Source organism: Ipomoea triloba, chromosome 1 (assembly GCF_003576645.1).
Source record: "Ipomoea triloba cultivar NCNSP0323 chromosome 1, ASM357664v1".
NCBI classification, from domain to species: domain Eukaryota; kingdom Viridiplantae; phylum Streptophyta; class Magnoliopsida; order Solanales; family Convolvulaceae; genus Ipomoea; species Ipomoea triloba.
In genome coordinates this window covers 5863442-5884165 of record NC_044916.1, presented here as the reverse complement: position 1 = coordinate 5884165, position 20724 = coordinate 5863442, and the positions used below count along the sequence as shown (strand labels likewise).

Below are 20724 nucleotides of genomic sequence, written 5' to 3'. Positions count from 1 at the left end.
AAGCATGAGGGGCGTGATCTACGCTGGTTGCCTCGTTAAAAACCTTATACTAAGAAAAACCCTATGGGAAAAAACCTAGCTAAGGGAAAAAGAGTACAACCAAAAAGGCGTAATCATTTAAAGACTATAAAAGGGGGCTGTCTTGGTTTTATGCAGCTTGATCAGCTTTTCTGGGTTGAATCTCGAGTGATTCTTCATGTCCCCTAGTGATTCTTCATATCCCGTGAGCTTTTTAGAAATCCTGCAAAAAATAAGATAAAAAATGCAAATATGCATGTAATGCATGCCTATCCTGATATGCAAATTCTAAGTTAGTTCCTAACTCCACTTCTATAACTAAAAATGAACCCTCACTCCGAGGGATACCTTAATGCACCACTTTGGGGCTGTGCGGGCACCCAAAGCCACTATATTGCGCAAGATTTTTTGTGCCAAAGGCATCTTTTTTACCGAGCTGGTGCTTTGACGACCGCAGGGGTCTCATCGCTGAGGAGCGGGATTTTATTTATTTTTTTGCGACCACAATGGCCCTTTTGCGACCACAATGGTCCTTTTTCAAGTGCCATGACGAGGCATGTGCACAATCAACCGGGTAAATCCGTGCAGGTTGATCAAACCCCAAACGGAAGAGCCGGAGATTTTTCCAAGTGCCATGACGAGGCATGGGCACACTCAACCGAACAAATCCGTGCAGGTCGGCCAAACCCCAAACGGAAGGGTCGGAGAGTTTGTTTTTTTTTTTTNTTTGCTCGCCTATTGATATCTCCAGCAGCAACCGTAGAGGGAAGGATGTATTCAGTTGTTCTCTTGGAATATGACTAGTTGGCTGACTTTGCTACAATCAGAACTCCTTCCTCTTCCCTTTGCCGTGTGCGTGCCCTCATTATCTCTATATTTGCTATCTAGAGTTTGTACCCAAAGGCTATATATCTTTCTCCCTCCTTAGACGTCACCAAGCTTCACATAATTTACCCATTCGTTATGGCAAATTATTGAGTAACCATGGTCCACATAGTGATGTGTGAACCATAACAAAATGTACATTTTTAATATATTAAATGTACATTATTTGTGTACTGAATGTACATTTAGTATTGTACCTCCCTTTAATACAATATATATTTTCAATATACTAAAAATACATTATTTTAATACTGAATGTACATTATTTAATAGTTGATGGCGTAAATGTAAACGGGGTACGGATTTACACCACGTGTTGTTTGATTGTGTATGATGTAGTGTATGGAGTGTGTATGATTGAGAAGGAAAGCCATGGATTCCTCCCTGGAGAAGAACCAAGAACCCCATAGTGAACAAGAGAGAGAGGGTCGAGAGGCCAGGATCCAAGGCTGCCATTACAGTGGAGGGTCAGGTCCTTTATATAGGAATAGGACCTGACCCTTCGGGAATATAATATTTCCCAAAGGTCACTTGCCCTTTAACAATTCCTAAGGGACACCCGACCTTTTAGGGGTACAATAATACATGGACTATATACATTGTATTTCTACAATAGTCCCTTGGGGTATTTACCCATCACAAGTCCCCCACTTCTTGAATCTACGAGAGTCGTCAGGTTCGAGAAGTAAAATGTGCTCCGGGCGGCCAACTTGTTACAAGCAAAATCTCCCCGGTTTGAGTGCTTTAATAGTTTGTGATGAACCCCTCAAGTTTGAGTTAAGCATGAGGGGCGTGATCTACGCTGGTTGCCTCGTTAAAAACCTTATACTAAGAAAAACCCTATGGGAAAAAACCTAGCTAAGGGAAAAAGAGTACAACCAAAAAGGCGTAATCATTTAAAGACTATAAAAGGGGGCTGTCTTGGTTTTATGCAGCTTGATCAGCTTTTCTGGGTTGAATCTCGAGTGATTCTTCATGTCCCCTAGTGATTCTTCATATCCCGTGAGCTTTTTAGAAATCCTGCAAAAAATAAGATAAAAAATGCAAATATGCATGTAATGCATGCCTATCCTGATATGCAAATTCTAAGTTAGTTCCTAACTCCACTTCTATAACTAAAAATGAACCCTCACTCCGAGGGATACCTTAATGCACCACTTTGGGGCTGTGCGGGCACCCAAAGCCACTATATTGCGCAAGATTTTTTGTGCCAAAGGCATCTTTTTTACCGAGCTGGTGCTTTGACGACCGCAGGGGTCTCATCGCTGAGGAGCGGGATTTTATTTATTTTTTTGCGACCACAATGGCCCTTTTGCGACCACAATGGTCCTTTTTCAAGTGCCATGACGAGGCATGTGCACAATCAACCGGGTAAATCCGTGCAGGTTGATCAAACCCCAAACGGAAGAGCCGGAGATTTTTCCAAGTGCCATGACGAGGCATGGGCACACTCAACCGAACAAATCCGTGCAGGTCGGCCAAACCCCAAACGGAAGGGTCGGAGAGTAGTGCCATGACGAAGCATAGGCATACAGCATCCTCAACCGGACAAATCCGTGCAGGTCGGTCAAACCCCAAACGGAAAAGCCGGAGATTTTTACAAGAGTCTCATTACAAAGAAATTAGGATACAAAAATCTATCATTTCTAATAAGGGACTACAATCTTCATCTTTGGAGTCTTCATCTTCAATAATCTCCACCTCCATTGGAATCTTCATCTTCAATTCTTCAATAATCTCCACCTCCATTGGAATCTTCATCTTCAATAATTTTCGTACAGGAGCGTGGTGATGGGAATTCATCTTCAATAATTTTCGTACAGGAGCGTGGTGATGGGAAGATATTAGAGAAATATCCCTTCCGAATTTAAATTAAGATAACAATAATATATTAGAGTGGTACTTTTGTCTCCCACTACACTATATTATATATATTTTTGTTCTTTTCCTTATTTTCTTTCCTTTCTCCTGATTTCTTTCTCCCACAACCTTTTGTCATTTTTCTTTTTTGTCTTTTCTTCCCACTTTCTTCCATAATTTTCTCCACTTTCTTTTATTTCTCCCACCATTTTTGTCTTTTTCTCTTTTTTGTCTTTTCTTCCCCCACCTTTATTCTTTCTTCATCCTATGCCCGACAACACTCCCTCTTTTACTCTTATTTCCTCCCATTCCAAAGACATTACAGACAAAAACAATAATAAAGAAAATGTTATGGGTCCTGGTGGTTTAGAGTGAGGGCCGAAGAGGGTGGAGATGGTGGCCGGAGGAGATGAGCTCGTTGACGAAAATCGGAGTCCGGCACAGGCTACCGGAGTTCTACTGGTCGTGTAGTTGCGGTGGCGGGCAGTAGGAAGGTGATGATGAGGTGGTGTTATGGAAATCCGATATTGGCGTGATGCGGCGACAGCTTCGGCCGGCGATTGCTGGCGATTGTGGAGCTCTGGCGGCAGTTACGTTGGCGGCTGTGACGTCGGCAGTAGTTGCTGCGGCGAGTGGTGGTCGCGACGGTTATTGCTGTGGTGGCCGATGGTGAAGTCGGCGGCTTGTGGTATTCCGGTGACCGGCGGCATATTCGTTGATGAACAGAGAGAGATGTTGCTGTTGTTAATGGTTGATGGTGACCAGATGATGGCATGATGATCGTTTATCATTATGATAAAAATGATGATCATCATAATGGATACGTACTCCATTATCTTTGCCTTTATCTTTTTCTTTCCTGGGGAGACATTCAAGCACCATCCACTCTTTTTTCTTTTGTCTTTTTCCCTTGCCTTTTTCCACTCATACTTTTTCTTTTCCTTTTATTCTGCCGGCAACCACTCTTCATTTCTTATTTTTATTTCCCCATTCCAAAGCTATTATCATATAATATTATAACAATAATGTTATAATAATAATAATAAAGAATAATAAGAAGAATGATACTGGAGTACGAAGCATCAAAACCATTCTTCTTCGTTGTTCGCCAACCAGATAGACAAGGTTGCGGTGGTGGCGGAGCATGGTGGCGCCGGAGGAAGGAGCCCAAACCAGCCGCTGGAGGTCGCGGGTTGAGGCAGCGGTCGGTGGTGGCAGTGGCGTGACGGTGATGTGAAACTCCGATGAGCAGCAACCGGATGAATATGTTTCTTTAAGCTAAGCACAACTATGACCCGATGTTGGTGGTGGTGAAGTTACCGTTGATGGTGATGAGGATGGTGAATATCATCCTGATGATTAGAGGAACACGGCATTTCGTCACATTCCCCACAGACGGCGCCAATGATGGCGTAAATGTAAACGGGGTACGGATTTACACCACGTGTTGTTTGATTGTGTATGATGTAGTGTATGGAGTGTGTATGATTGAGAAGGAAAGCCATGGATTCCTCCCTGGAGAAGAACCAAGAACCCCATAGTGAACAAGAGAGAGAGGGTCGAGAGGCCAGGATCCAAGGCTGCCATTACAGTGGAGGGTCAGGTCCTTTATATAGGAATAGGACCTGACCCTTCGGGAATATAATATTTCCCAAAGGTCACTTGCCCTTTAACAATTCCTAAGGGACACCCGACCTTTTAGGGGTACAATAATACATGGACTATATACATTGTATTTCTACAGTAGTCCCTTGGGGTATTTACCCATCAATAGTATAGTAATTATTCATTATTCTTTTGGGCCAAGCCGCCAAGGTGCGGACAGCGGAGGCCATGGATTGATACAACATCCAGTAATGTTTTATATTGTGTAGGCAATTATACTATGGACTAGGACCAACATTGCAATGTGAACATCTGATAAATGTTTAATTTTAGTATACTGAATATTCATTATATTTTTAAAGTACTAAAAGTTTATTTTTTAATAATATATCTAAAAATGAACATTTAGAGTAAAAAATTAAAATTCATCAATGTACTAAAAATGAAAATGTAATATACTAATAATGAATCTTATGTTAATGATTCATTTTGTAAGCTGGACCATGATCCGTAGTAAAATGATTGATATTATTTATACACAAAAACAGAAATAATTAAATATTAATTATGTTTTGAGTATAGAATCATATATGACATGTCATTGATGTTTACCTTTGATTAGATAAATTGCTAGGAATAGCACATCGTTGTATAAATAAAGACCAAGTTGATTAGGTTAATCACCCATTAATTAATTGGTTGTTACGTTGTAGAGAAATGCAAGTTGGAGATGAAATATTTTGAGGGAGTTAGTGGTGGGATTAATTAATTTGGAAATGGTATCTATCTCACCAAACGAGGGATTAATTTGGTGTATATATTTGCAGCAAAAACCATGATGAATCACCCCCACAATTAAGCAAATCCATCTTTAATTTGTTCAATTGGTATACTTACTCAGAAGACACAATTTGATCTGTGTTTTGCCATAGTTATGGCTGGTGCTATTGTTGATTTTGTAGTTGGAAAGCTGAAGGAGCAAGCTTTCCAAAACGTAATATTCCAGTGGGGAATCAAAGCTGAGGTGGAGAAAATCAGTGCTCGGCTAGCCAACATGAAAGGCTACGTTGAGGATTATTAAGGCAAGGGGAAACAAGACAGCGAGGCAGCAGAAAGGTGGGCGACACAACTGAGGGATACCACACTTCAACTTGAGGACCTGGTGGAGGAGTTCATGCTGGATATGAAGCTTCTGGACCTCAATACTCCTCCTTGCAATTTTTGTGAAGTCAATTCCCTGTTTGCCAACGTGCACAGCTTTGCCAAGAGGGTGAAGATACAGTATTGCTTCCATCAGCAGTTAAAAGCCATGGATGAGAAGCTACTTGCTCTACAAACAGACAAATCAAACTTCGGTATAAACCTCAAGACAAACGATGAGGGAAGAAATGAGTTACTGATGGGCAGTGGGAGTGGATATATGGTGGGGATTGAGAAGCAGGTGGAGGACATAGCACAACTCATTCAGAAGCGTAGAGAGCGGATGTTGGTGATCACGGTTTGGGGAGCTGGAGGTTGTGGGAAAACTACTTTGGCCAAGCAAGTTTATGAAAAAGTGAAGAATGATGGGAACATCAAATCTTTTTCGTGGGTTGATGTAAACCACTCCTCAGATATTAAATTTGTTCTGAGGGCAACAATCAATGGACTGTACACAAGTGTTGGAACAAAGATGCCGTCTGAACTGGAGAAAGCAGATGAAGATTCTCTTCAACACCACATTTGTGATTACTTGAAGGGAAAGAGGTATGTTGTATATTTTGATGATGTGTGGGATGAGAAGCTGTTGAGTAAAATCAATATTCCGGTCCATGATGAATCTGCAATTATTATCACTAGCCGTGATAAAGGTATTGCTAGCGGCTCTTTTCTTGGGGCTACGCCTCATTGTGTTGAGGTGAAGCCACTAGAATCCAATATAGCATGCGACCTTTTCTGCAAATTTGCTTTTCCTAGCTGTAACTGGCCTAACGAGGCGGTTAAAGAATTGGGAGAAGCATTGGTTAAGAGATGCTCGGGTTTACCTGTTGCAATTCTTGCAATGGCTGGGTTGATGTCCACAAAGGGTGATGATTCAGCAAAATGGAGTGCTGCTCTCGAAAGCCTTGACTACTACTCAGCAGAATCTGAAGAAGGTGGCAGTCTAAAATCTGTCAACAGAGCCTTATTGTTGAGCTACAATGAGCTCCCAACCAGGCCGGTCCATACTGTAACACCCCAATTTCTGCTCCGACAACTATTACAATATGCGTAATAAAACGCTGCGGAAGCTTACATCTTACAGCAGTAAACTGGGTGCTACCGCCACACCTAGAGTGAATTCTATCACCTCTTTGACAAACTCCACTCTAAGTGCACAGGCTAAACTTACAACATTAATAACAATCCCTGTCTACATCNGAATTCCTTACCTTGTAAAGGATTTCTAACACCTTAGGAAGCAATTTTGGATCCTTTCCCCAATTTTCACCTTAAAACCTAGGTTCAAAATCAACACCATAACATCATGTATCAAGAAATTAAACATAGATTCATAACCTAGGAAGGATTACAAAGCTTTCTACCGAATAATATCGAAAACTTACCGAATAAATTGGAAGTTTAGAAGGATTTGGCTATGGAACTTTGGAAGAAAAAATGGTGGAAGATGATCACACCTCTCTCTCTCTCTTTTTGGCATTTGGGGAAGAAAAGGGAAAAAAAAATTCCTTTTATATTTAATCCCAACTTATGGGATAAGCTTTAGGAAAAAAAATAATAAAATAATAAAATATCTCCACAACATATCAGTTGTGGTCCAAACAGATAAAGTTTCGGTGGAAAATAATCCAGAAAGAATAATTTCCGAAACCACAAATTTATTCCAGTCAAAAGCTCCAAAATGGGCTAGGTTCGGTACACTGCGGAAATTTCGCGGTGTACGATCAGAAATAAATTTCGACCCTTATAGCTCATCCAATTTCAACTTAACTAAGCAGGAAGTTCATACTTAGTCATAACATGCCTAATCATCAATTTCTAAGGAAATCCGAGCTGAAAATTCGTCCTCGAAAATTTTACGGTTCGTGACCGGCACGAACGATCGCAGCTTAATGACAACTATACCTCCGTATAAAAATTCCCTTGACATATCGGGAGATCATCTTATGAATGTCATAGCCTAAAGATATATTTTCCGACCCTTAGACTTATCGGAAAGACGAGGGGTTACACATACATTTTAGAAGCCCTGGGAGAAATTAAATTAAAAATGGGCCCCTTATATGAAAATGAGCAAATATCATTTTTAGTCCCTCAACTATAATATATGTATCAATTTTGGTCCTTGACTATTAAAAATTTCAAATTAGGTGCATGACTACTTCAACTTGCAGGTTGCTCAACATATATTTCTTCTTCAAGAAAACCATTCAAAAAAGCAGACTTGACATCCATTTGATGCAATTTCCAATCATTTTGAGCAGCAAGAGAAATATCATTCGAACTGTATCAAGTCTACTTACTGGAGCAAAAACCACAAAATAATCAATACCTGGTTTCTGCTTGTAGCCCTTTGCTACCAACCGTGCTTTAAAACGGTCAATTTCTCCATTTGACTTGTATTTGGTTCTGTAGACCCACTTTACTCCAATTGGCTTCTTTCCAGAAGGTAAATCTGTTAACTCCCAGGTACCATTCTTTTCAATGGCACGAATCTCCTCATCCATCGCCTTAAGCCAATGAGTTTCTGTAGCAGCCTCCTCAAAAGATAGAGGGTCACAATCTGCAAAAAGAGCAAATTGAACAATCTCTTCATCAGACAGGTCATTATCATGACCCAAAACATAATCCTGCAAGCGAGCTGGTAATTGTCGCTCGCGTTGAGATCGTCGAACAGATGACTCTGGTTGTGAAGGAGACTGGACATTATCTGGAATCGGTTGCTCATCAACAACATTGTAAACAACAGGAACAACAACTGACCTTTCATCTTTAGCTGACCAATCCCAGGCACTATATTCATCAAAAGTGACATCACGGCTTATAACAACCTTTTTATATTCATCAAAAGTGACATCACGGCTTATAACAACCTTTTTAGTTTCAGGGTTGTATAGTTTACGGCTTATAACAACCTTTTTAGTTTCAGGGTTGTATAGTTTATAAGCCTTTGAAACCTTTTTAGTTTCAGGGTTGTATAGTTTATAAGCCTTTGAAGCCTTTTTAGTTTCAGGGTTGTATAGTTTATAAGCCTTTGAAGTGTCACTATAACCAATGAATATACACTTCTCTCCTTTATCATCCAACTTCTTTCTCAATTAATCTGGCACATGTGCATATGCCAAACATCCAAAAACCTTGAGATTTCTGATAGAGGGTTTTCTCCCACTCCAAGCTTCCTCATGTGTCTTATCACGAACACTTTTAGTAGGACACCTGTTCAACACATAGACAACACATGCAACAGCCTCTGCCCAAAAAGGCTTAGGCAGATTTTTAGATTTCAGCATGCACCTCACCATATCCATGATTGATCTATTCTTCCTCTCAGCCACTCCATTTTGTTGTGGAGTGTATCTAGCTGTCATCTGGTGCTGAATACCTTTCTCCTTCAGAAAATTATCACAAGCAATATATTCTGTACCTCTATCAGTTCTCAAGATTTTGATTTCATAACCACTTTGCTTTTCAACAAAAGTCTTAAATTGCTTGAAAACATCACACGCATCAGACTTTTGCTTCAGAAAATAAACCCATGTTTTCCTACTAAAATCATCAATGAAAGTAACAAAATACTTACAACCTCCATGTGAGGGAACCTCCAATGAACACATGTCTGAGTGGATAATCTCCAATTGTGTTGTGGCTCTCCTTGACTTGCCCACGGGGAAGGGATCTCTGTGCTTCTTCCCAATCAAACAAATCCCACAAATACGATCAGGGACATTCACAACAGGTAAATCAGAAACAAGCTCCTTTTTCGCTAGATAGTTTAATCCAGAGAAATGGAAATGTCCAAATCGCATGTGCCATAACCAATTCTCATCACATATTTCAGAATTGAAGCAAGCAAGAAGTGCATGATTGATTTTCAAAGGAAATAGCCGATTTTGGGACATATTTACCTTTGCAATCAAAACTCCTTTAGCATCTACAATGGTACAACACCCCTGAGTAATTGATGAGTTTGTAGTTTTCGCGGTGGATGGAAAGAAATAGGTGGTAAAACGGAAAGATTTCCGAGTATCGTTCTCAAAGGATGTCAAGGAGGGAATTCAAGCGGTAAGGGGATTAAGCACAAGAGTGTTTAGTGTTTGAAAGCTAACCCAAACATAGTAAGAAAGGTGCAAGAAACATAATGAAAATAAGGGACAAATAACGGAAACAATCAATTGGAAAGAAGGATTTGGATCTTGCAACTCATATAGGTATCCTTGATTTTCTAAGATATTAGGCTAGCAACACTTAGATAACGAAAATGAGATAAGGTCACCAACACCACCGCCACTCTCGTGGTCAATGGACTCACTCCTTAGACCGTAATGTCATCCTTGTGATCACTAGGCTAGGAGAGGCATTTTGTCAAACACGTTATGTGCCTCTTATCTTCCACTTCTCCCTTTTCTCAAAGGTGAGAGGGAAATGTGCTAGGCTAGGCTAAGGAATATCCCTACTCTCATAGGTGAGACTCCTTCTCCAAACATCTCTCATATAGGTTGATCATTCCAACACGAGTCAAAGAAGATCACCATTCACACAATCAAACTCATAATCAAAGCAATTGCAAAACCTAATTGATCAATTCAAAGCTCAAGAACATCCATACAACATTGCTCAATCCAAATCCACAAAGATCTACCTAATCATACTTGGAATTGAAATAGCAAAAGGCAAAGATAATGACAAGAAATTAAAAGGAAGACTTAGCTAGGAATTGAACTTTGAATCTTGAACTTGAACATGAAATTGAACTTTAATCTTGAACTTGAATGTAGATCACAATCTTGCAACAATGGAATTCTTCTCTAATTCTAATCTAAACCTAAGAATTGCAATGTGGAGTGAATTGGGAATGTGGAGTGAATTGGGGGAGATCTCTCTAGGCTAATCCTAGAGAGAGAAATATTCTAAACTGATCTAAAATGAAATGTGATCCGGCATCCCTAAAATCCAAAAGAAAACTCTGTTTTTATCCCAAAAATTGCGCCCAAAATGGACTGGCCGAACCGCTGGACGCGGGCCGAACGTGCGTCCAGCCGAGCGCACTACAGCGCGCGACCGGACGCGGGCATCCGCCCGACTGTGCGCTATGGCGCACAGCCAGACGCAGAAGTTTTGCGGCCTCTGATGGACGTGGGGCGGACGCGGCGTTCATCAGAGAGCCCGCAGTACTTTTTGAGCTCGGGACGCTGGACGCGTCCGGGCCCTGTTTCTTCGCCCGTTTCGATCTTCGTTCTTCGTTGGTCCTTTTCGATTTCGTTCTTCCGTGTTCCTCGGGTTTCCTCTCCAAACTAACACCATTTTCCTTCTTTATGCTCCTTTTCACCTACAAAACAATTCATGATGTGTGGAATGGGTACTTAAGACAATATAAAGCATTGTAATGCAATTTAATACTAAAACATTCATAAAAGCTTTAACTTGTATATTAAACGATCCACGAACAACCGTATAAAAGTGGTATCTTTTGCACTTATCAGTAATATTTATCTTATATCCTTTTTCTGACAACTGCCCCATACTTAACAAATTTTGGTGCAGGTCAGGAACATAGAACACATCAGATATAAAATTGTGAGTACCATCCTTCAACCGAATAGAGATTTTACCTTTTCCCAAAATTGGCAATTTTGACTTGTTGCCAAATGTCACTTCAGACCTGACTGATTCATCTAATTCGGAAAACAACTCTTTCTTCCCACACATATGGTTACTACAACCAGTATCCAAGAACCATATGTTTTCGTCTGCAGAAAAACTATTACTGGCCAAAAGTAAGGTTTCAGAACTCTCACCGGACTTTTCAGCAATATTTGCTTGATTTCCACGATTGTCCTCATTGTACCAGCAATCTGCAATCTTGTGCCCATACTTGCCACAATTGTAGCAATGAAATGGAAATTTGCCTTGTTTGGCATTACCTCCACCTCTTCCTTGGTTGGAGTTACCACGTGCTCCTCCTGTGTTGGAGTTACCACGTCCTCTTCCTCTAGATCCTCCTCTTCCTCTTCCACGACCTCTACCAGATCCTCCACCTCTTTGATTAGGCCCAGTCATATTAAGAGTGACTTGGCTCTTCAAAGCTTCTTCTGCAAGTGGTTCCGACTTTGACTCAATCCTGTCAATATGACTTTCTATCATACCTTTCAGCTCTGCAACTGATAAGAGCTCGATTTTGTGTGATTCTGTAATTGAAGCCACCACATGGTCATACTTCATCGGCATAGTTCGAAGAACTTTTTCAACCACTGCACCATCTTCAATCGTATCTCTATATAACCTCATCTTATTCACCTGATCAATAAGACGAGTGAAATATGCATCTGCTGTTTCTGTAGAGGTCATCTCACATTGATCGTACAACCTTCTCAACGACTGCAACTTCGACTTTTGTGCCCGATCAACTCCTTTGTGTGACACCATTAGGATGTCCCAAGCTTGCTTTGCTGTTTGAGCCCGAGCTAATTGCCCAAAAATTGAGTAATCAACACCTTGGTGAATCTGTCCCAAGGCTAATTGATCTCGCCGTATAGCGGATGCTTCAGCTCCTTCTTGTAGACCGGGATCAATAAAGCTCCAAAGATTTTGGGCTCTCAAATGAGTGATCATCATAATTTGCCAATAATTGTAATCGAGTTTCCCGTCTAATTTGGGACCCGACCACACAATATTGAAATTTGTGGACATATTTCACTACGGACAATATCTCGGGGTTGGAAGGTTGACTGGCTCTGATACCAAATGTTGATATATTAAATATAATATATCAATATATATATATATATATATATATATACGTATAGTATATATTATAAGAGAGAAAGAGGAAATTGAAAGGATAATATACGTATAGTATATATAATAAGAGAGAAAGAGGAAATTGAAAGGATAATGCTTTCTAATTTGAATTGATGATTAGAAATGGAATGCTTACACACTATTTATAGTGAATGGAAGACAACATTAAAGTGCTAAAATTAAGGCATGTAGTGCTGCATGTATTCCTACAATCAAGGCCATTCCACGTACTAATTAACATATTTGAATTCTAATTAATAAACTAATTTCTTGGTTTAACATTATAATAATAATTTATTATAACAATGAGGATGGTGGCAGTGGCAGACCACTAGAAGTCATAGCAAGGGATTACCTCCTTCAGCTCAATAATAGAAGCTTGATTCAGATTGTCACCACAGAGTCTATATTTGTTAGAGTGGACGACGAAATAAAAATGCATGACCTGTTCCGTGATGTAGCTGGTGAGGTGATTAGAAGGGAAATGTTTGCTGAAATCAAATTGAGTGGAATGCATAATACCAAACTTGAGTGGAAGCAAAGGCGTAGTTTGATAATCCTGGAAGGCGAGCCAAAGGTGAATCTTGAAAAGGGCGGCAATATGAAGAAGCTACGTACACTCATCATCCATGGTGGAGGGATTATTGTGAATTCGCTCCCGCAGATGCTCCAAAACATGAAGTTGCTCAGAGTTTTGGCGTTGGAAGGGTTACCTGATGGTGTGAAGGAACTACCCAATGAGGTTGGGGATCTAATTCATCTTAGGTACTTAAGTCTCAGTGGTAATAGGTATATGACACATCTCCCTGATTCATTAGGAAGATTGCACAATCTACAGACATTGGATTTAAGACATACTTCACTGCTGAGTTTACCTAAATGCGTGTCACAGCTTATGCAACTGAGACATCTCTTTATTGGAAGCTATGACTTACAAGTCTCAGATATTGTATTCACATCTTCTCAGCTTCAAACACTCTCTGGCATGGTGATTAATACCATCCAAGCAAGAGAATTAGTAAACCTCACACAACTCACTGAGTTGGACATTATATTCACGGAAGGGGAGGAATGCTGGAGAGCAATTTGTGATTCTGTCAATAAAATCACAAATCTTCGCTCTCTACTTATTCAGCCTCGAGATAACCCATGCATTGAAGGTTTTGATATGGTACAGAAATTTGGAAATTTCTCACCACCCCTTTATCTCGAGAAGCTCGCACTCTATAATTTTAAGAAATTGGTGAAGTTTACTTGCACTCTTAACTATCTTCGCTCAATCAATATACAAAAGTGTTATGTAGATGGGGATTTCTTGAATAGTTTGGAGAAATTGCCTAGCCTGGTGTGCCTCTACATTGACTCTTACAGTGGAAAACAGTTATTGTGCAGTGAGGGAAGCTTTCCAAAACTGAAGAAGCTAGAGATAGTGTGCGAGAAGCTTATCAAGTGGGAAATAGGAAAAGGAGCTATGAAATGTGTTGAGTCACTATCTATGCGTAATTGCTATTTTCTAAAAATGGTTCCAGAAGGGTTGAGAGAAGTTGTGTATTTGAAAGAATTGCATCTATTCTACCCATCTCAACAACTTGTTCATAATATTGAAGGATCAGATGGATGGAAGGTTGAACATATACCAAGAGTTACTATTCATAATATTGATAGTAAAGTCACAGGGTTAGCATTACAAAGATTGATAATAAGGACCTCCCAGCTTGTGTATGAGGCCAGTGGATCGATGAAGCCTTTTGAATTGCGGTCATACTATACCTAGGTATAGTCTAATCGAGTTTGAGGAAGAAGGGAGTAATGTGGACTTGCTGCCTTTTATCTCATCCCACTCCGAAACTGTACAAAGAACACGCCAGAATTGAAGCAGACAATCGGAGCTCTCTGCACGTACAGTTAGTTCCTCTTAACAAACTGTACTGCATGTAGTTTGTTAAGGGAATTGAAGTTATTGGGGTATATTCTCCTTAGTTATCCTTAGCTTGTTTACGTGAGAATAAACACTCTGTACAAAACCTTCTTTCTCTCTATCAATCAACAACTATATATTTTTTTTTCTCTTTTATTTATATTTTCCTTTGCAGCCGCATGAATTTCCATCATGGTATCAGCCTATCAGGGAAGCGCATTCCGAAACCACTTTCTCTTCCACAACAAAATGCAAATTTAGAGGATTATGATCGATAATCCTTTTTGTTTTTGCATATCATCGAAAATCCAAGCGCAGTGCTTGAGATCAGCCTCAACACAATGCATGGAGAAGATGCAATAAAATTGTAAGTTCCTGCTGGATACTTAAGTCTGTTAATACCTCTATGTGCGCGTTATTTGAGGAAGATTTTCTCTCAGGGAGATCCGTACCTACAGGATATCAGAACTTCAGGATGAGATTTTTTAACCATATACATGGAATTTTGAGTAAAAACTCTGTGGGAGGAAATGAGTGCTTTAAGGCCTCTTCTAATTTGTAAGTGCAGTCCTAGATGTACATCTGATTTCATTGATACAATTAAGAAAGAACGTGGAGTAGATCATGTAATCCGCTTTCTAAAATGTTTGAATGAAGAAGACTTCAACTCAGGTCAGGTATTCTCGTCCTTCATCCTATACAAGAGGTTTGACAAAGTTTTTGGTATGATCCTCAAACTAGAAAGGCAGATGAATGTAGAAAGTGTTGATCTAATTAGGGTGTAAATGAGCGAGCAACTAGGCTTGAGCTCGATCAACTTCGAACTGGGGCTGTCTCGTTTTGTAACTGAACCGAGCTCAAGCTTAAATATTTTAGGCTCGTGGCTTGTCAAGTAAGACTCTAATAAAATTTTGGAGAAATTGTGTGGTACATGCAACATACCTCTAATCAACACTTTAATTCGTTCCTCTTTACCAGTGGTTTAATTCTCAGAAGATGATCAATATTTTAATCCAGATAGTATAGCTACACAAGTTCCTTCACTTGACCACCATGCAGATCGATCAGATGAGCCATATCTCCAGGACAGCAATTAATGATGAACAGATTGCTCATCCTACTTGGATCACACTGAAATTTTCAATAACCAGCTGCCTGGGAGGCCGGTCTGCTAGGATCGGACAAGATCCATTCCGATCCTGTATGTGAGGCTTCAGGATTATTATAGTGACACACAAGCAAAATCTGATCCCTAGATCACTGGTGATACATTTTTTGCACTCCTTGTTTATGTGGATGATATTATAGTGGCTAGCAGTGAGCTTGGTCTAATTATATTGATGATTTAAAACAATTTCTGGAATCTACCTTTAAAATAAAGGACTTAGCTAGGGACACTGAGTTATTTTCTGGGAATTGAAGACTATGGTTTTTTAGCTCACTGGCATATATGTGTGGATGTTCCGCAAAAGAGTTGGTCTGAATATACCAATTAAGATGTTGGTATTGTTTTTATGTAATTCTTGAACAATGGTGGTATCTAGGATCTATTCGTGGCCTTCTCAAAAAAAAAGAGAGGATCTATTCGTGGCAAAGAAGCTGCTGATGGAGGGGCCAATCAGAGGAAATCTCCACTGATTGGTATACTTACAATATGTGATTGATGTTTACTTTGATTATTTAAATTGCTAGGAACAGCTCATTAGGTGTATAAATAAAGACCAAGTTGATTAGATTAATCACCCATTAATTAATTGGTAGTTGTAGACCAGTACAAGTTGGAGATTAAAATATTTTGAGTGGGTTAATTAGTGGTGTGATTAATTAATTTGGTAATGGCATCTATCTCACCAAACGAGCTGAGGGATTAATTTGCAGCAAAAACAATTTCGAATCACCCCACAATCAAGCAAATCAATCTTTTGTTCAATTGATATACTTACTCAGGTGACACAATCTGTGTTTTGCCATAGTTATGGCTGGTGCTTTCGTTGATTTTGTAGTTGGAAAACTGAAGGAGCAAGCTTTCCAAGAAGTATTATTCCAATGGGGAATCAAAGATGAGGTGGAGAAAATCACTGCTCGGCTAGACAACATGAAAGGCTACGTTGAGGATTCAGGGAAGGGGAAACAAGACAGCAAGGTAGCAGAGAGCTGGGCAACACAACTGAGGGATACCTCACTTGAAGTTGAGGACTTGGTGGAGGAGTTCATGTTGGATTCCAAGCTTGTGGAACTCAATACTCCTCCCTGCAATTTTTGTGAAGTCAAGTCCCTGTTTGCCAACGTGAAGAGCTTGGTGGAGAGGGTGAAGATACAGTATTGCTTCCATCAGCAGTTAAAAGCCATGGATGAGAAGCTACTTGCTCTACAAACAGACAAATCAAATTACGGTATAAAACTGAAGACAAATGACGAAAGAAATGAGTTACCGATGGGCAGTGGGAGCGGATATATGGAGGGAATGGAAGCAGTGGGGATCGACATGGAAGTCAACCGGTCAAGTGAAGTTGATCACAATTTGGGGAGCTGGAGGTTGTGGGAAAACTACTTTGGCTAAGCAAGTTCATGAAAGAGTCATGAAGGATCGCACCATTGACTATTGTTGGTGGGTTGATGTGAACCACTCCTCAGATATTGAATATGTTCTTCGGACAACAATCAATGGGCTCTACACAAGTGTTGGAACCAAGCCTCCTGCTGAACTCGAGAAAGCAGATAGAAATTCTCTTCAACAACACATTCTTCATTACTTAGAGGGAAAGAGGTATGTTGTATTTTTTTGATGATGTTTGGGATCATACTCTCTTGGCTAAAATAAAACTTCGGGGCGACAGTGCCTCTTCAATTATCGTGACTAGCCATGATAAAAATATAGGCAATGGGTCTTTTCTTGGGGCAGCACCTCATTATGTTGAGGTGAAGCCATTAGAATTTGATTTGGCATGCAGCCTTTTCTGCAAATTGGCTTTAGGTAGCCGCAGCTGGCCTAATGAGCTTGAAGAACCCGGAAAAGCATTGGTTAATAAATGTTCAGGTTTACCTGTTGCACTTCTTGCAATGGCTCGGTTGATGTCCACAAAAGGTGATGATCCTTCAAAATGGAGGGACGCTCTCAAAAGCCTTGACTACTACTCACAAGAATTTGAATTTGAATCAGGTGGCAGTCTAGCATCTCTCAACAGAGCCCTATTGTTGAGTTACAATGAGCTCCCAACTCACCTCAAGTCATGTTTTTTATACTGTGCAATGTTCCCCAAAACATATGGTGTTAGTGTCCAAAGGTTGATCCGGATGTGCATTGCGGAGGGGTTTATCAAGGATGATCCCCATCCCCATAGTGGCAGAACACTAGAGCAGATAGCAAGGGATTACTTCCTTCAGCTCAAAAATAGAAGCTTGCTTCAGATCCTTCCCAGTGAGTTCAATGGTAAAGAGTTGGGAAGAATCGAAATGCACGACCTTTACCGCGATGTGGCATGTGAGGTGATTAGAAGGGAAATGTTTGCTGAAATAATCAAATTGGAGAAAAGTACCAAACTTGAGTGGAAGCAAAGGCGTAGTTTGATCATCTTGGAAGATCAGGAGCAAAATGTTGAGCTTGACAATTGCTACGAAAACATGAAGAAGCTACGTACGCTCATCATCAACGACTGTATAGGGATCGCTCTGAATTCATTCCCTCAGATGCTCCAAAACATGAAGTTGCTCAGAGTTTTGGTGTTGGGATGGTTACCTAATGGTATGAAGGAACTGCCCAATGAGGTTGGAGATCTAATTCATCTTAGGTACTTAGCTCTGTTCGGTTTTAATAAGATGACACATCTTCCTGATTCGCTGGGAAGATTGCACAATCTACAGACATTGGATTTAAGAGAAACTCTTGTAAATAGTTTGCCTAAATGTGTTTCAGAGCTTAAGGAGCTAAGACATCTCCTTGGAAGTCATAGATTGCAAGTGCCTGATATTGTATTCACATTTTCTCAGCTTCAAACATTATCTGGCATACTGATTAATATCATCCAAGCAAGAGAATTAGTAAACATCCCACAACTCACTAAGTTGAATATTATTTTCAAGGAAGGCTATGAATGCTCGGGAGCAATTTGTGATTCTGTCAAAAAATTGACAAATCTTCACTTTTTATCTATTGCAAGTGATGAATTACAAGAATTTATAAATTTATCGCCACCCTTTTCTCTTGAGAAGCTCCAGCTCTTAGGGTTTGGAAAATTGGTAAATTTTATTAGCACTCCTAACTATCTTTGTGTAATTTATATACGTATGTGTGATGTAGATAAGGATTTCTTCAATAGTTTGGAGAAACTGCCAAGCCTGTTGGAACTCTTCATTCAAAGTTATAGTGGAGACCAGTTAGTATGCAGTGAAGGGAGCTTTCCAAAACTCAGGAAGCTAGAGAGAGTGTGCAGGAAGCTTACCAAGTGGGAAATAGGAAAAGGAGCTATGACATCTCTTGAGTCACTATCTATGGATGAGTGCAAATGTCTAGAAATGCTTCCAGAAGGCTTGAGAGAAGTTGAGCATTTGAAAAAATTGCATCTAGTCGGCCCATCTCAACAGCTTGTTCAAAGAATAAGTGTGGAAGGATCAGATCGATGGAAGATTGAACATATATTAAGAGTTACTATGCAACACAGTTATGGTGAAAAGCCTTCTCTGATCTATTAAATTAAAAATATTATTGTCAAGAAAGATTAATAACTTTTATTAATTTTATGCTCTTATGTTGTTTTCCAATTCTTCTAAATCTTATGGTTGCCATTGTTGTCTTGTTGATAATTTTTTTTGTTTAAATAATCAATTTTTATCTTTTTGTATTTGTACACTAATTATTCCATTAGATGTATGAGCTCATGCCTCATTGTATGATATATACATCGCACTTAATATCATAAAAAATTTATAAATATTTTTATAATGCAATTGGTCAAGATAAAATTCATACTTATTCTTCCAATTTTATTAATAATTAGTCTTTTCACTCGTGCGTTGCACATAATGAATTTGTTATAATATTTTAAAAATATTTGGATTGATATACAATTATATAAATTATATATAATAATGAATATTATATAGTGAAACTCATGAAATGGGTTGAATCGACTATGTTTTTTTATTTTATGGTTGCCTGAATCTGAGCAAATAATTGTCCAATTACCAGTGCGATGCACGGATAAAATTTTTATTATATATTTAGATAATAAAATTAAAGATGAATTATAAACATTTCTAATATTTGAAAGTGTACATTTATTTGATTATAATATTAGTATAAAACTATCACTCAATTGATTGAATAATACATGAGTCGTTTGTTTACAATTATCTTTAAAAAATCGATATGTAATATGATTTATGTAATTATATTATTACTAAAATTAATATGGGAAAAATGATAAATAATTTAATTGTAATAATTATTATAAAAATAAATATAATGACACATGTTTAGCTTAATTAATATAATAATTATTAGAGAATTACACTAATATACTTTATGTATATTCTTTTTCACCATATCGCATTTATTTTTCACCATGGCGCTCAATATTGATCCGGTTTTAATTCCAAACCAAAAGTAATCCCCTGGTCAACTAATTTGTTTTTTTTTTTATAATAAATTTGTTAGTAAGCTATGAAAATAAATTCGGAGGTGACTAATAGGGAGTGATAATTGTAGAGTGTGAAACACTTATTTTAATTAAATTATTAATGACTAGGTCCATTTGTTAGTGTTGGCCGTTTGTGACCAACTTGGATATATAATATATAAAGAAAATTGATTGGTTTAATGGTGCATAATAGTAATAGTAATAGTAATAATAATAATAATAATAATAATAATAATAATAATAATAATAATAATAATAATAATAATAATAATAATAATAATCACCCATTAGTTAATTCACTTAATTGGTTGTTGTAGACCACGTTGGAGATTAAATATATTTATGGGGTTAGTGGTGGGATTAATTAATTTGGTAATGACATGATTGGCATCGATCTTACCAAACAATGGACTAATTTGGTGAAATCTTGACAATAGGTCACTATCTTTTAGGTCGTGATGTGAAGTTTTAAGAACGAGATATTATGGACAAGGATTAATTTGGTGTGTATATTTGTAGCAATTGCAAATAGCATGTTGAATGACCAAGCAAATCTTCTGTTCAATTGGTATAATTACTCTGATCAGTTGACACAATCTATGTTTTGCCATAATATTCAAGAATAATAAATAAATGTATAGATTCAGGTTGCCATCAACATTCATAAATAAATGTATTCCTTAATCCATGCGTTATATATATATATATATATATATATATATATATATATATATATATATATATATATATATATATATATATATATATATATATATATATATATATATATATATATATATATAT

The 20724-nt window shown here is 38.5% G+C and overlaps 2 protein-coding genes across 2 annotated transcripts; both read left to right on the top strand.

Moving 5' to 3' along the window:
* The first annotated feature begins 5302 nt into the window (after positions 1–5302).
* LOC116019051 (disease resistance protein RPM1-like) lies at positions 5303–7942 on the top strand. Its single transcript, XM_031259165.1, has 3 exons — positions 5303–5405; positions 5451–6564; positions 7918–7942. The coding sequence occupies exons 1-3, from the start codon at positions 5303–5305 to the stop codon at positions 7940–7942; spliced, it is 1242 nt and encodes a 413-aa protein (XP_031115025.1).
* Positions 7943–16863: 8921 nt separating this feature from the next.
* LOC116018957 (disease resistance protein RPM1-like) lies at positions 16864–18973 on the top strand. The gene is made up of 2 exons (XM_031259047.1): positions 16864–17051; positions 17122–18973. The coding sequence occupies exons 1-2, from the start codon at positions 16864–16866 to the stop codon at positions 18971–18973; spliced, it is 2040 nt and encodes a 679-aa protein (XP_031114907.1).
* Positions 18974–20724: the final 1751 nt, after the last annotated feature.

Bases quoted from the DNA above. Each gene is read 5' to 3' on its own strand.
- LOC116019051 (XM_031259165.1), top strand. From the start codon at position 5,303: ATGGCTGGTGCTATTGTTGATTTTGTAGTTGGAAAGCTGAAGGAGCAA. The intron at 5,406-5,450 runs GTGCTCGGCTAG...AGGATTATTAAG, and splicing joins AGCTGAGGTGGAGAAAATCA to GCAAGGGGAAACAAGACAGC. The intron at 6,565-7,917 runs GCCGGTCCATAC...TTCTGCTTGTAG, and splicing joins TACAATGAGCTCCCAACCAG to CCCTTTGCTACCAACCGTGC.
- LOC116018957 (XM_031259047.1), top strand. From the start codon at position 16,864: ATGAAGGATCGCACCATTGACTATTGTTGGTGGGTTGATGTGAACCAC. The intron at 17,052-17,121 runs GTATGTTGTATT...TCGGGGCGACAG, and splicing joins CATTACTTAGAGGGAAAGAG to TGCCTCTTCAATTATCGTGA.